Source organism: Vigna umbellata, chromosome 7, assembly GCF_029865625.1.
Source record: "Vigna umbellata cultivar VRB3 chromosome 7, Vumbellata_1.0, whole genome shotgun sequence".
Lineage (NCBI taxonomy): Eukaryota > Viridiplantae > Streptophyta > Magnoliopsida > Fabales > Fabaceae > Vigna > Vigna umbellata.
Window position 1 is genome coordinate 26511186 of NC_142171.1, and position 14970 is coordinate 26526155.

A 14970-nucleotide genomic window follows, 5' to 3' on the forward strand; every position below is an offset into this window, starting at 1 on the left:
TTGATTCTTTGTGATTGGGTCGTCATTAGGCCGACACAAGGTAGAAGCCTATCACAACTACTATGTATAAAATTCTCAGGTATGACTTTAGAATAACATGCATCACTATCCAACTGAATGGTTACCTATTAATTTTGGCATAAAAATACCTTCTACATGTTAGCAAAAGGATGAAGCATAAAAGTTTTGATAATGTCCAAAATCAAGTCTCAAGTGCTCACTTTGCAAGAAGACCTTTGTGAAGATTTGTATTATGTGTTAAAGCTTTTGTAATGAGTTACTTCATGTATAAAGGCCTTATATGTTGTATGATTCCATGTAGGTTATGCTTTAAAATTTGTTTTAGAGTAAAAAACCTCTGCAATAATCCATTAGTTACTTAAGATAATCGATTATCACAAAAAGTTTTTAAAGGTTGTTAAAAACTCGATTTTTGGCTTTGGAATAATTGATTACCAGACTATGATAGTCATTTATCCATAGTCGATTATAACTTACCATAATCGATTATCACGACTATCCGTTGGAGTTTTTAGGCATATTTTTGACCGTTGTACATTCAGTAAATGCATAATTGATTATCACGCGAGAATAAGCTGACAATGAATTTTTGGAGGTGTTCTTGATTGAGATATTTATAAAGATGTTTTAGACTCGTTCTAACACACACAATTGAACTTGAAAAGTAAAGCGTGATCTAGGGTTTGTATAACCATTGTGTTGTGACTTTGAGAACTTGATTTTTGCATAGAGCGAGAACTTTCACTAGAAGTATGATTGATTGTTGTTGTTATTGAGTGAAGCCTATCATCTTTTGTAAAGATTCAAAGAAAGTGTTCATCCTTTATAAAACATTCGGAGGAGGTGTTCTTCCTTTGTGTTTTTTAAGGAAAGTGAATATTGTCTCTTAGGATAACAAGAGAGGTGTTTCTAAACCTTAAACTTGTTTTTGTGTGTGATTGTAAAAATTTATTGATTTTGTGATACTAGAAGTTAATCTCTGTTTGACATAAAATCTGTAAGATCCTTGAGATCTGAACTAGTATAAAACTACTTGTGTAAATCTCTCTTTTCCTATATTCTTTATTGTTGTTGATATTATTTGTTAAGTTAATTTTATAAAGAGAGAAGAAAAATTATTTTCAAAAGACAAGAAATTTATTCACTTTTTTCATCTTGATTTTTGTCCAAACACGCCCCTCCGAGCAATTCTGTATGAGTGGAAGACTCTGAAGAACACGGGAAGACCGCAAAAGAGCCCATCCGATCTGCAACAATAATCATATGATAGATTAAAAAATATTTCTTACACCAAAATTTAGAACCTCTAGTTATTTAATCAGGCAGAGGACTTATTCCTGGTCGGTGGATTCAATATCCTTATAACGTTATGTATTGACACAACTATTAAGCTTATAGAACTGTAGTATAAATGGCTTTCCCAGTAGACTCGATGTGATCCATGCTAAAGAATTGCAACAGCTGATAGTTGAGGAACTAACTATATGTATATATAAAAAATTAAAGAAAAAGGAAGTCCAAAAGAATAGTTCACAAAACAGACCCCATTCTCTCCCTAATACAAGAACCTAGTCTTTTTACAGAACGATCATCAAAAGAGATATCAATCTCCTTAATCTTAGACACAAAGTCCATAGCTTGCTCATGCTTCCCTGCTTTACAATAACCATCAACTACAATCTTGTAAGTTAGTTCATTGGGCCTGCAATTGTGCTCAATCATAAATCTAATGACTTCAATTGCTTCATCAAACAACTCCATCCCCACATAGCCTGACAAGAAAGTATTGTATGAAACTATTGTTGGTTGAATCCCTTTAGTGGTCATCTCTGAGAGAACTCTAATAGCCTCCTGCATTAGCCCTTTTCTACAAAACCCCTTGATAACAGTATTATAAGACACAACATCTGGCTCTGGACCAGAGTTTTGAATTTCCTTGAGTATTTCTTGTGCTTTCCAACACTCACCCTCTCGGACATACAGATCCATCAAGCAGTTGTAGGTGAAAAGATTTGGCTGCAATCCATTTTCATGAATATAATGCATCATTTCACGGGCCTTCGAAAACATCTTGTTCCGGGAAAACATTGAAAGCATGGAGTTAATGACAACCAAATCAGGTTTATATTCATACTTGTGCAATTGATCAAATGCCCTTTCCATTCCCCTAAGGTTTCTGCACTTGTGGTTTGATAGGATAAGGGTTCTCAAAAGAATCCAACTAGGAAAGACATGACCATCATAAATTTCTTTCTCAATCGCCTCTATCCCCTTGACATTCCCAGCCTTGGAATAACAATGGAGCATTAGTGAGTATGAAGTCTCATTAGGCTTGAAGCCCTTACTCCGCATGTCTAGAATGACTGATTCTGCTGCTTTCCAATTGCCTAGCCGAGCAAGGGCATTTAGAAGAGAATTGTAAGTTGTTACACATGGTGTAAAGCCTGCTTTAATCATTTCCCCGTACATTTTTGCAGAATCAACTTCAGATCCACACCGAGCATATGCAGCAATCAATGTATTGAATGTGTCTTTTTCAGGCTCAAATCCAGAGTTTTTCATTTCCCTTAAGACCCTATTAACATGATTGTGCTTACCCTCCTCACTGCATACAGCAAGCATTGTGTTCCACGTAGCCCGAGTAGGAGCACATCCATTCAATTTCATCTCACAGAGAACATTAATGACATCTTCTGTTCTTGACTTCTTGCCTAGCATGGCAAGAATAGAGTTGTAAGTGAATACATTAGGAGCACAACCCAAGTCCTTCATCTGGCTGAACAACCTCAATGCCTCATCCTCCCTTCCCGCCTTACCATAGGCATCTATTACAATTGTATAAGTAATAGCATTTGGCATTACCCCTTTGCTTGTCATTGTACCAATCACAGCCTTCCCTTGGTCGAGAAACCCAGCTCTTACATATGTTGCAGCGAGCTCATTGTAAGTGACCGAATCAAGAGGGCAATTATTATCCTCCATTTCTTTCAAGATGCTCAAAGCCTCTGTGTATATTCCAGCCTTTCCAAAAACCTGCAGCATAGCATTATATGTAACAGTCCCTGGTTTATAGCCATTCAATTTCAATTCAGCAAAAAACTTTCTAGCTTCATCTAGCATACCCTCTCTCCCACAAGCAGAAATCACAGTGCTGCAAGTAAACTCATCATAATCAAGCCCTTTATTCCTCATCTCATCCAACAACTCCAAGATTCTACTCCAAGAACGACCCATCTTGCCATAAACATCAAGCATAACATTGTAAGTGACCAAAGTTGGATCAAGACCGAACTCATTCATCTTTCCAAACAACTCAATTGCCCGTTTATACTTGCCCGTGCGAGCATAAGCATGAAGAACAGTGGTGTAAGCCCGAACATCAAGTGAGTATTGCTCCACAGGAATTAAATCAAACAACTTGGATGCAATAGAATGCTGTGACTCTCTCCCCAATATCCGAACCATCAATTCAACAACCTGATTGTCCAACCTCAAATTTTGTTCACTCCCAAAATGCAACCAACCCCATTCAAACAGCAAAAGAGCCCTCTCCCAGTTCCCAGAAAGGTCCAAAGCTTTCAACATGCTGAGAAAATCAACCTCAAGCAACTCAAACTCAACAGCGTTGAAAAACCCATTCAATTCATGCAAAGGTGACCCAACAATTGAATTGAGCAACAACTTTCCCTTGTCAGATAAAAATCCAAACTTTACATCCTCAAGCTGGTCCTGTTCAACAACAGAATCAGAAGCTAAAGAGGGTTGCTTTTGCTTTGAATGAAGGGAGTTGTTATCCTTGGAAGGAGGCACAAGGGTGAGCGTGGGAGTGGTGATGGGGACTGAAGAAAGATGATGAAGACGTTGGAGAAGTGAATCCAATTGGAAAGAAGGAGGAGGAGGAGGTGGTGGAGATTGTGGAGGTAAAAAATTTGGCTTGAATTTTGAAGGTTGTTCGGTTGGTCTAGTAGGTGCAGGGGCCGGTAAAACTGGCCGATTGGGGAAGAGGGTACCCTCCATAGGCACCAGAAAGTGCTATGGGAAGAGAAGATTTTAGTGGGTTTAGAGTATGAAGTTTTCGCATAAGGATGAGAAGATTGAGGTTTGGATGTACAAAAAGGAATGAAATGTGTGGAGAAAATGAAGATAGAAAAGGATGACCTTTACGGGAAGGAGTGACTAGTGTTGAAAATTCACCAACGATCACACATGGTTTCATCTAGTACATCCAAAATATAAAATAATCCAAATAAAAAATAAAATATAAGGGGTACAGATAGTAAAACGGTGATGTGGTAAGAAATTAGGGGCAGTGTGGTGAGCAATTGATGGGAGGTGTGTGTAGTAAATATTGTGGTGCAACGGATATATTAAAATGGAAGCCCAAAATGTCTCCCCATCAGCCGCACCTACCTCCGCAACCAAGGCCGCCGCCGTCATTTGCCGTCACGATAGCCGACGATAGCACCGGTCACCATCGGAACCTGCGTCGGCGTCATCACTTCTCTTCCTCTTTCTTTGCCTGCGCGTGGGTTTCCTTCCCATCTTCTTCAACATTCACGAGGCACCGGGCATAAACCATGTCACCGCTGCTTGAACCTCTGCCGCTCGCCGTTGCGAGGACCTGGACCGACGACATTGCCGGCGTCGTCAACGCCACTCTTCCTGTGTAGGGTTTCCGTCTCCCTCTTCCATGGTGGCTTTTCCATTGCTACGCCAACTAGACCCGCCACTGCTGCACCTTCGACGGCCGGTCAGAGACAGCACCGGCAACGCCGATCACCGCCAGAGGCATCGTCGGTCTCTGCATCAGCTTGGTAGGTTTCAATGCCTATAGTTGGCATCACGAGGAGTTACCCTCAACAATCCTTAACCACGTTTACTTAATTATATCACTCTATAATTGACTAAACACATATATGTTATGAAGGAATTATTGTATCATAAACGATATTTTAATTTGTTGTAGGATCAAATTAAAATATTAAAATTTAAGAAAAGTAACTACTAGATATTAATAAAGAAATCATGTTTTTCACTTGTGAACACATACATCATTCAGGTTTCTTTCTCCTCTCTTGTTCTGGTCGAAAAAGAAAATCAAGAAGAACCTTAAGGTGCTTTACATGAAGATGAGAAATTAATTTAACATAATTAATTGTAAGGGTTTATTACTCACATTTCACTAGTGAAAAAATATCTTTCTATGACAAACCTATTATGACGGATATAAATTATCCATTGTACCAGAAAGTGTCGGGAGCCGTACAAAGGACGCCCGAAATACCGAAACCGCCGAAGGGCGCCGAAGTGCCAGGCGCCGTACGAAAGACGCCACGGAAGGACCGTCAGGTTGTCCAATGATCGCCTACCCAAAGATATACCGGAGTCCACTCCGGAGGCTACGGCGCCTTACGACAATGCCTGTACGCAATCGTAAAAGACACGCCGGAGGCTCATGCGTTGAAGAGCCGGCCAAAGATCGAACCTAGACCCAGTATAAACTCTCCTAACCCTCTTGTAGCAGGGAGGAACACCTACCAACCGGGCCGAACCTCTTTATAAGAAAAACTTTGAAGAACTCACAAGGAATCCTACCATCACAGAGCAGCCCGGCACGACAGCCACTGCATCAAATCTTATCTGTTAGGTAACCCAAAGTCCTACGTTCACTACGGGCACTAGGACTTGGGGGGCTTGTGTATCTGCAAGGGCCGGACGCCGTACGGAAGGATCCATGTGAGCGGACGCCCAAGCTAATTGGGCGGATCTCCATGCGGACGAGACGGACGCCCATATCACATGGACGGACACGACGAGCAAAACCGGACGCCGTACGGAAGAGCCCACATGGGCGGATCCCACGTGGGCGGATCCCACATGGGCGGATCTCCGCGGACACGGCCAGCAAGACCGGACGCCGTATCAAAGAGCCCACATGGGCGGACCCCATATGGGCGGATCTCCGTGCGCGCGAGACAGACGCCCATTTCACAGTGGCGGACGTCCACGCCCGCCAAAACACTAATCAACATAACTTAAGGAAAAGTAGCCTGGTTTAAAGGTAAGTAGAAATTAGAAGCTATTGGGCCGTTTTTGGCCGTGATTAACTTTTCACTAATCCCAAGCCCATAGCGAAAACTATAAATACAGGTCCACGGTGAGTGGTAGATAGGTTAGATTGAATGCACATTTATTGCTACTACTGAAAATAGCCACTGCTCTGAAACTGACTTTGGCATCGGAGAATCTTTTGTAGGTCTCCACCCCTCCGGATCAAGAGGAGAGCCAGAGCGCCCGGAGAAGATCCGCCACGGAGACAAGACCACGGGAGGACTCGGAAGATTTGGAACCGCACAGCCCTACACATCCGAAACATTTGGCGCCCACCGTGGGGCCGTGTGATTTAAAAAACCCAATGGTGACCACGAGAAATATGAGCTTAGACGATCCCGCTGAGATGATGCGCGTGCTACAACAAAAAATGGACGAGATGCAGCAACGTCATGAAGAAGAGATGGCGGCCGTGAGGGCCGACTGCGAAGCCCGGATAGCTCGGGAGATCGGGCAGGTGAACGGGGGAGAGCGAACGAGAGATAAAGGAAAGGGGGTGGAAGGAGAACGCCCGCCCCCGGACACCGAGGGCGATAGGACTTGGAGGCCTTCCGGATCGGAGGCAGAAGAAAGCAAGGCTAAGTCGGTGCATGCGGAAAGCGCTGCTGAGGACGGGCGGATGGTCATCAAGCCGGAGCCTCCATCCACCCTATTGCTCCCATTTACCCAGAACATAATGAATGTCCAAATCTCGGAGCAATTCATGGCTCCGCAGTTCAAAATGTATAGCGGAACGACGGACCCCGCGTCCCATATCCAGACATTCTCAAATGCGATGGCGTTCCGAACAGGCAATGACGCCATTTGGTGCCGAGCATTCTCGCTCTCGTTGGAAGATGAGGCACTGGAATGGTTCAACACCCTCCCCCCTAATTCAATAGAAAATTTTGCCGGGTTGAAACAGCTGTTCGTCAAACAATTTGCGGCCAGCAGCACTCAAGATCTGACCGTATTCGAATTAATGACCCTCAAGCAGGAGAAGGACGAGACCTTACGGACGTTCATGGACAGGTATCAGAAGACCGTCCGGCGAGTGAAAAGCCTGACGCCGGAGCTCGCCCTTCACTACATCCTGCCGGCTCTTAAGCCGGGACCGTTCAAAGATAGTGTCTGCAGGCGAGCACCCAAAACAATGGAGGAGTTGAGGGAAAGAGCAGCTGATGAAATAAGGGTGGAGGAGATGAAGCTCTCCTATAAAAAAGAAACTCAAGAGGCCAGAGGAGAGAGGACGGACGGTAATAAACCCGCCAATTCTACGGGAAAAACGTTCGGCCCTAGGCCCCGGGAGCAGAAGAAAGGGCCCCGCTTCCAACAATATACGCCCTTGAACGCCTCAAGGGAGAAAATTCTCCGAGAGGCCCTAAGTGCAGAACTGATAGTGGAGCATGAGGGACTCCCAACTTCGAAGAACGCTGACCGGAGCAAACACTGCTCCTACCACAAAAACATGGGTCACAGCACCGAAGAGTGCTGGACCCTCAAGGACAAAATAGAGGAGCTCATCCGGGCGGGAAAGCTCAAGAAATACGTCCGCGATGAGCGTCCGCCATTACAAACCGAACGACCTGCTCAGAGGCCGGCCTACCGAAAGGACGAGCCAAAGAGCACGAGGGCAGAGCGACCACGCTCGGAAAGGCGACCAAGCAGAAGCCGTAGCAGGGAGCGCCCCTTGAGAGGGCATATCAACACCATTTCCGGAGGATTCGCGGGGGGAGGATCATCTTCCTCCGCCCGTAAACGCCATATTCGAGCCCTCCATTCCGTCCATGTGGTTGATAAGCCGCGCCGTTCCATGCCGGCCATCACCTTCTCGGACGAGGACTTTCACGCCCCCGATCCCGACCAAGACGACCCAATGGTCATAACGGCAGAAATAGCACGTTACGGGATAAGCAAAGTCCTGGTTGATCAAGGAAGCTCGGTCAACATCCTCTACTGGAAGACTTTCCTGCAGATGGATATCTCGGAAGATCTGATCGTCCCCTACGATGGACAGATAGTGGGATTTGCAGGAGAGAGAGTTGACACGAGGGGGTATGTGGAATTAAGGACGAGGCTGGGAACCGGACGATCTAGCGAGGAGAAGAGGGTCCGGTATTTGCTGGTGGAGGCCAACACGTCATACAATGTACTGCTCGGGAGGCCGTGTTTAAACGCCTTTGGAGCGATCGTCTCTACCCCCCACCTCGCAATGAAGTACCCCTCCGAGAAGGGAACTATCTGTACGGTCCGGGCGGACCAGAAGACGGCACGAGAATGCTACGCGGCGGGGTTGAGATTGCACGTTCGTCCAATGAAAAGACGGGCGGCCGGCTCTGAGGTGGCCATGGCAGACCTCGACCCAAGGACGAATACCGAAGACCGCTTGGAACCTATTGGGGAAACCCAACCTATCTTGATAGGAAGGGAACCCGCCCAAACCACCCTCATCGCCAGGGAGCTAAACCCTGAGATGGAAAGGGATCTGAGGGCACTCCTGTGGAAAAACCGGGATCTATTTGCATGGACGGCAGCGGATATGCCGGGCATCCATCCCGCCGTAATGAGCCATAAGCTCTCGCTTTTCCAGAACGCTCGCCCAGTGGCCCAGAAGAAGCGACGAATGGGCGAGGAGAAACGTAAGGCTGTGCAAGAAGAGGTGGACAAGCTGAGGAAAGCCGGTTTCGTCCGGGCAGTCACTTACACCACGTGGCTAGCTAACGTGGTCATGGTGAAGAAGGCCAACGGGAAGTGGCGTATGTGTACTGATTACACAGATCTGAATAAAGCCTGCCCGAAGGATTCCCACCCCTTGTCCAGTATTGACGCCTTGGTGGACGGCGCTTCCGGGCACCGAGTATTGAGCTTCCTAGACGCATATTCCGGGTATAATCAGATACCCATGTACGGGCCGGACATTGAAAAGACAGCTTTCATTACGGAGAAGGCTAACTTCTGCTACGAGGTTATGCCGTTCGGCCTGAAGAATGCAGGGGCAACCTATCAGCGCCTAATGGACAGAATCTTCCAGGGCCAGATAGGCCGGTGCATGGACGTATACGTAGATGACATGGTCGTCCGGTCAGCAGACGGAGAGGGGCACCTCAAGGATCTTGAGGAGGTTTTTAGCCAAGTTAGGAAATTTGGCATGCGCTTAAATCCCGCAAAGTGTACGTTCGGGGTAGCAGCCGGAAAGTTCTTGGGTTTCATGCTGACATCCAGGGGGATCGAGGCTAACCCGGACAAATGCGACGCGGTATTGCAAATGCAGAGTCCGGCCACCCTTAAGGAAGTGCAGAGACTGGTGGGACGCCTCACTGCTTTATCCCGGTTCATCCCCAAGTTGGCGGAGCGGATGAGGCCGGTCCTGCGTAAGTTAAAGAAGGGGACCGGCCAGTCATGGGACGACGAATGCGAGCGAGCGTTCCAGGACATCAAGATCCTCCTTAGCAACCCACCGGTCATGAACCGACCGGTCCCAGGTGGAGATTTGCACATCTTCTTGGGAGTGTCCGAAACGGCTGTCAGCGCCGTGTTGATGCAGGAACGGCCTCAGGTGAGGCTAATTTACTTCGTGAGCCGCACGCTCTTGGACGCAGAGACCCGGTACCAGCGGGTAGAAAAGGTGGCCTTGGCCTTGTTACATGCCTCTCGAAGACTTCGTCCTTATTTCCAAAGTTACCAGGTCATAGTCCGGACGGACTTCCCAATCTCCAAAATCCTCCGGAAGCCAGACCTAGCCGGACGGATGGTGGCTTGGGCGGTAGAGCTCTCAGAGTTCGGCTTGCGCTATGAACCAAGAGGATCGGTTAAAGGCCAACATCTGGCGGATTTCGCGGCCGAATTACCCCCCTCCGGCCAAGACGTCTGGAACTTGTATGTAGATGGAGCTTCCGGCCGCTCGGTCAGTGGTGCCGGCATCGTACTTGAAGGCCCCAATGGTTTCCTACTGGAGCATTCTTTGATATTCAAATTCAAAGTATCCAACAATCAGGCCGAGTACGAGGCCCTTGTAGCCGGCCTCGAACTGGCAAAAGATATGGGGGCGAGGAGGATAACCTGTCGGACGGATTCTGAGCTGGTGGTGGGCCAAATGAATGGCAACTTCCAAGTCAGGGAAGAACGCCTTTCGCGATATTATCAGAAAGCGACCGAGCTCACCCGGGCGTTCGACAAAGTTGATATACAGCATATTCCCAGGGAACAAAACACGAGGGCGGACGTACTATCCAAACTCAGTTCGGGAAAGGAAAATGGGCAGCTGACTACTATCGTACGGCAGGTTCTACTACAGCCTTCTGTAGAATGCTCGGTGGTATCCGGCGGAGAACAAGATTGGCGCGCAGGAATCCGAGAAATCATGAACCGCCAGGATGAGGGGCGGATGGTAGGTCCGGGCGAAGCCAAGAAAGTCGCCCGTTATTTTATCGTGGGAGATGACTTGTACCGAAGGGGATTCTCCTCCCCCCTCCTTAAGTGCCTGGGGGCTGAAGAGGCGTACTATGTCATGGACGAACTTCACAACGGCGTTTGTGGCCTCCACACGGGATGGAGGACGTTAAAAGCCCGGCTACTGAGAGCCGGATATTATTGGCCTACCATGGAGGCGGACACAAGAGCGTTCGTCCAAAAGTGTATCCGCTGTCAAGAACATTCCAACAACTCCCATCTTCCGCCACATGCCTTACATTCAATATCCTCCCCTTGGCCATTCGCACAATGGGGAATGGACATCGTAGGACCGTTCCCAACAGGGCAGGCACAGAAGAAATTCCTTTTGGTGGCAGTCGATTACTTCACCAAGTGGGTGGAGGCCGAACCTTTAGCAACAATCACGGCCTCCCAGGTCCAGAAATTCTGCTGGAGATTGATATGTCGCTTCGGCCTCCCTCAGTCCATCATCACAGATAATGGCCGGCAGTTTATTGACAAAAAACTCGCCGAATTCTTCAAAGGGCTAGGGATCAAGCACATCACCAGCTCTGTAGAGCACCCCCAGACGAACGGACAAGCAGAAGCAATGAACAAGACCATAGTCTCAGAGCTTAAGCGACGCTTGGGGGAGAGGAAGGGAGCATGGGTGGATCAACTACCCGAGGTCCTATGGGCCTACAGATGCACACCTCATGGAACCACAGGTGAGACCCCTTTCAACCTAGCCTATGGTACTGATGCCATGTTGCCGGTTGAGCTGGGAGAACCATCACTAAGGCGGGAGGTTGAAGACTTGAACCTCAACGACCAAGAGTTGAGGATCGAGTTGGATACCCTGGACGAACGGCGAGACCGGGCAGCACTGCGAGCCGAAGCATGCAAGCGAATGGTCGAAAGAAAATACAACTCCAAGGTCCGGCCAAGAAGCTTCCAGGAGGGAGACCTAGTATGGAGAAAAGCGGGCGACGCCCGCCGAAACCCGGCACATGGAAAGCTCGCCGCCAAGTGGGAGGGGCCATTCAAGGTACGAGAATCCCTCGGAAACGGGGCCTACCGGCTGGAACGAATGGACGGATGTCCCATCGCCAACACTTGGAACGCCACACATTTGAAATTTTACTTTAGTTAATTTCAATTACTTATTTTTATGTACTCCCACAATCAATCAAACGAGATATCTATTGCTCCCTGTGAAGCATCTGGTAAAATTTAGTAGAAAAAGCGTTTCAGTGCCACTCTCAACTCGATCGACCAAGACGAAAGGATTGTCCGCCCTACCAAACTCCAAGCCGGTGAGTGTTCCAACGAGAACAACGCTCGGCCTGGTTGGGCGACACAGCGAGAGGATTGTCCGCCCTACAAAACTCCAAGCCGGTGAGTGTTCCAACGAGAACAACTCTCGGCCTGGTTGGGCGACACCGCGAAAGGATTGTCCGCCCTACAAAACTCCAAGCCGGCGAGTGTTCCAACGAGAACAACTCTCGGCCTGGTTGGGCGACACCGCGAAAGGATCGTCCGCCCTACCAAACTCCAAGCCGGCGAGTGTTCCAACGAGAACAACTCTCGGCCTGGTTGGGCGACACCGCGAAAGGATTGTCCGCCCTACCAAACTCCAACCCGGTGATTGTCCCAACGAGTACAATTCTCGGCTTGGTTGGGCGGCGCTATGCAACTAAACCGGATAAAAATAAAGGCAGATAAAGATGTGCAAAATTAAAGAGCTGTATATTAATCATTTGCGCTCAAAGGCGCTGAGATCTACAAAAAAGGCCGCCCAGCCAACCTCTGGAACACTCGAGACGTTGGATGGACGGTCGAAAGATACACCTCCAAAAAACAATATTAAAAAAGAGAAAAAACTAATTCTTCCCCCTCCCAGCGGCTTCCACGGGCGGCTCGTTCTCTTCGACGGCATTCAAGTCCACGAGAACGCCGTTGAAGACGTCCTTTTCTATATCCACGCCCAGAGCAAAGGGATCATGGACGCCCGCCAAGAGAGTCACTTGGCGAAGGGCTTTGTTGAAACCCTCCTCATGTTCAAACAGGATGGTGGACTCCAACTCAGCAATCTGTTCCTTGGCCTTAGCCACTTCAAGAGTAAGCTCCTCATTGGCCTAGGCGCGGCACGACTCGGCCTCCTTCAAGCGGGTTACCTCCGCCTCCAGCAGCTCAATTTTCTGGCGGCTCTCTCCCGCTAAACGCTCCTGCTCAATCCGGGCGGCCTCCAACCCTTCAGCGGACTCCCTCTTAGCTTTTTCCAGCTCGTCCTCGAGCTGCTCGATCCTCTTATCGTATTCGTCTTGATTAAGTACCATCTCCTCCAAAGTCAGCTGAAGGGAGGCCGCGTTTTTCTTCTCCCGGTCAAGCTCCGCCCGGACCTCTGCCACTCCGGGGCGGTCGGCCCACTCCTTCAAATACCAAGCCAAGGCGGATGTCCGGGTTGACATCTCCAGCATGGCGTTAGTAAGCTCCAACTCGGAAAGTGGTTCAATGAGCGCCCGTTGGGAGGAGCTCATGTGAAATTTGGTGCGGTCGCTCATGCTGAAGGCCGGGCTAAAAATGCCGCCAGGAAGAGGAACGAGCGGGGCTTTCCCCCGATCCTTCTCCTTGTCTTTGCCCTTCCGGGCCTTCTTCGAGGCCGAGCGAGATGACGACCCCTCTTTGTCTCGTCGCCCCTCCGTAGTAGGATCTGCTCTCTTGCGCTTCGAGAGATCGGCTGAAACAGTGGCCGCCTCAGACAAAGGTTCCACTTGGGCGGCCTCCAATTCCGGCGGAGGATTGGAAGGCGATGCCTGCATATTGTGACCTCCGGTTCCGGCAGAAGGGGCAACTCCTACCTTAGGAGCAGCGCGGGAGGTCGCCTGGCGGACCCTCGAAGGAGGAGGACGGGGCGCATCTGGAACAACAGTCGGCCGGGCGGTCGACGAGCTAGCCCCAGACTTCTTCCTCAGTGCGAAAAAGTTGGATTTGCGGGGACCCGGATTCGTCATTAATTCTGCAAGAGACAGGAAAATTCAGAAAATTTAACGTCAGTATGCGAAAAACAAATACACCCAACGGGACAAGACCATACCGAACGCCTTTGGTCCACAATCTTCGAGACTAAGGCATTCGACCAAGTGGCGGGCGGAGATCCGGCGGGGGAGGGCGTTAATGGTGCGCACAGCTTCTAAGTCGGCTGCTGTCAAGGCTCCTGTAGAAGTCGCCCTTATGTGTCGAGGATCTCTCGTCCAATAAAGTGGAAACAGCGGATTCCCTTCACCGTCCGAAAATTCGCGGACGCCGACTTTGTTGATGATTATTTTAAAGTAATGTTGTTTAAAATTCTTGAACGAATCAGAGAAGGGGCGAAAAAGGGTCCTGCCCCGTACCGATCTAAAAGACACCCAACCGCCAGAACGCGATGGGCGGACTACGAAGTAATGAAAGAAAACCGGGATGGTTGGCGTGACACCTACTGCCAAACACATAGCGAGAAAAGCCTGCACGGCCGCCCACGAGTTGGGGTGCAGCTGCGTTGGAGCCACGTTGACCTCCCGAAGAATAGCCGTCTGAAATTTAGTAAAGGGAACCCGGACAAAAAGGTGGGTGAAGAAAGCCACATACATGAAAAAGAAATCGTACGGACTAGACCGCCCATCGTGGAAAACCCTCTCATTTAGCAAAGTTACCCCGGCTTTAATTAACTTAGAGTCCTCCACATCCCGGACAATATGGGTGCGGCGAACCCGCCACACTAAATCCTTGCGGAAGGCGTAAGAGGAAGCATACCGGCTAGGAACAGGGGGAGCCAAGTCAGACACAGCCACCCCTTGACCTTCCGGTTCAAAGGGGGACCCGACCACGGAAATACCGCCATTGAGCAGGAATAACGGCAAACCATGAAAAATCCGGTCATCCGCCGCCGTCGGTGAATCGGGATCCGCCCCAGAAGACCCAATCGCCTCCTCCAAAAAGTGAGAAGACACTGAGCCGAGAGAATCGCTGCTGTCGCCCCGCACCGACCCCTCCCGGACTCCGCCCGACGATCCAGAACCTGACTCGATGGACACAGACGTCATTTATTACCTGAGGGAACAAAGAATCTTGAGCTCGTGAATGATGAGGATAAGCGAAAATGACACCATCTATTCCGCTATTTATAGGGAAAAATTAGTAACCGTTGAATGTATCTTGGCCGTCTAGGTTTGGTACAACCAACGCTCCAGATTTGGCGACGCTTCAGCCCTATTCAATGGGGACGCGCCACGTGTTTTCCCGCCTGAAATTCGAATTCAAAAAAAAAAAAAAAAAAAAAAAGAAGCCCACTGGACAAAGCCCAATTACGGGTTCTCGACCCCCACGCGCCGTATCCAAAATCCTACGTCCACTACGTGTACTAGGACTTGGGGGGCTTGTGTACCAGAAAGTGTCGGGAGCCGTACA

At 48.8% G+C, this 14970-nt stretch overlaps 2 protein-coding genes across 2 annotated transcripts; one reads left to right on the top strand and one right to left on the bottom strand.

The window, feature by feature from the left end:
* Window positions 1–1489: 1489 nt before the first annotated feature.
* Window positions 1490–4862, bottom strand: LOC124844415 (uncharacterized). The gene has a single exon (XM_047321355.2). The coding sequence runs from the start codon at window positions 4036–4038 to the stop codon at window positions 1552–1554; it is 2487 nt and encodes an 828-aa protein (XP_047177311.2). The 5' UTR covers window positions 4039–4862; the 3' UTR covers window positions 1490–1551.
* Window positions 4712–11674, top strand: LOC148195593 (uncharacterized). Its single transcript, XM_088095253.1, has 3 exons — window positions 4712–4835; window positions 5269–5444; window positions 6278–11674. The coding sequence occupies exons 1-3, from the start codon at window positions 4712–4714 to the stop codon at window positions 11672–11674; spliced, it is 5697 nt and encodes a 1898-aa protein (XP_087951379.1).
* Window positions 11675–14970: the final 3296 nt, after the last annotated feature.

Bases quoted from the DNA above. Each gene is read 5' to 3' on its own strand.
- LOC148195593 (XM_088095253.1), top strand. From the start codon at position 4,712: ATGGTGGCTTTTCCATTGCTACGCCAACTAGACCCGCCACTGCTGCAC. The intron at 4,836-5,268 runs GTAGGTTTCAAT...CCATTGTACCAG, and splicing joins TCGGTCTCTGCATCAGCTTG to AAAGTGTCGGGAGCCGTACA. The intron at 5,445-6,277 runs GTACGCAATCGT...AATCTTTTGTAG, and splicing joins GGCGCCTTACGACAATGCCT to GTCTCCACCCCTCCGGATCA.
- LOC124844415 (XM_047321355.2), bottom strand. From the start codon at position 4,038: ATGGAGGGTACCCTCTTCCCCAATCGGCCAGTTTTACCGGCCCCTGCA.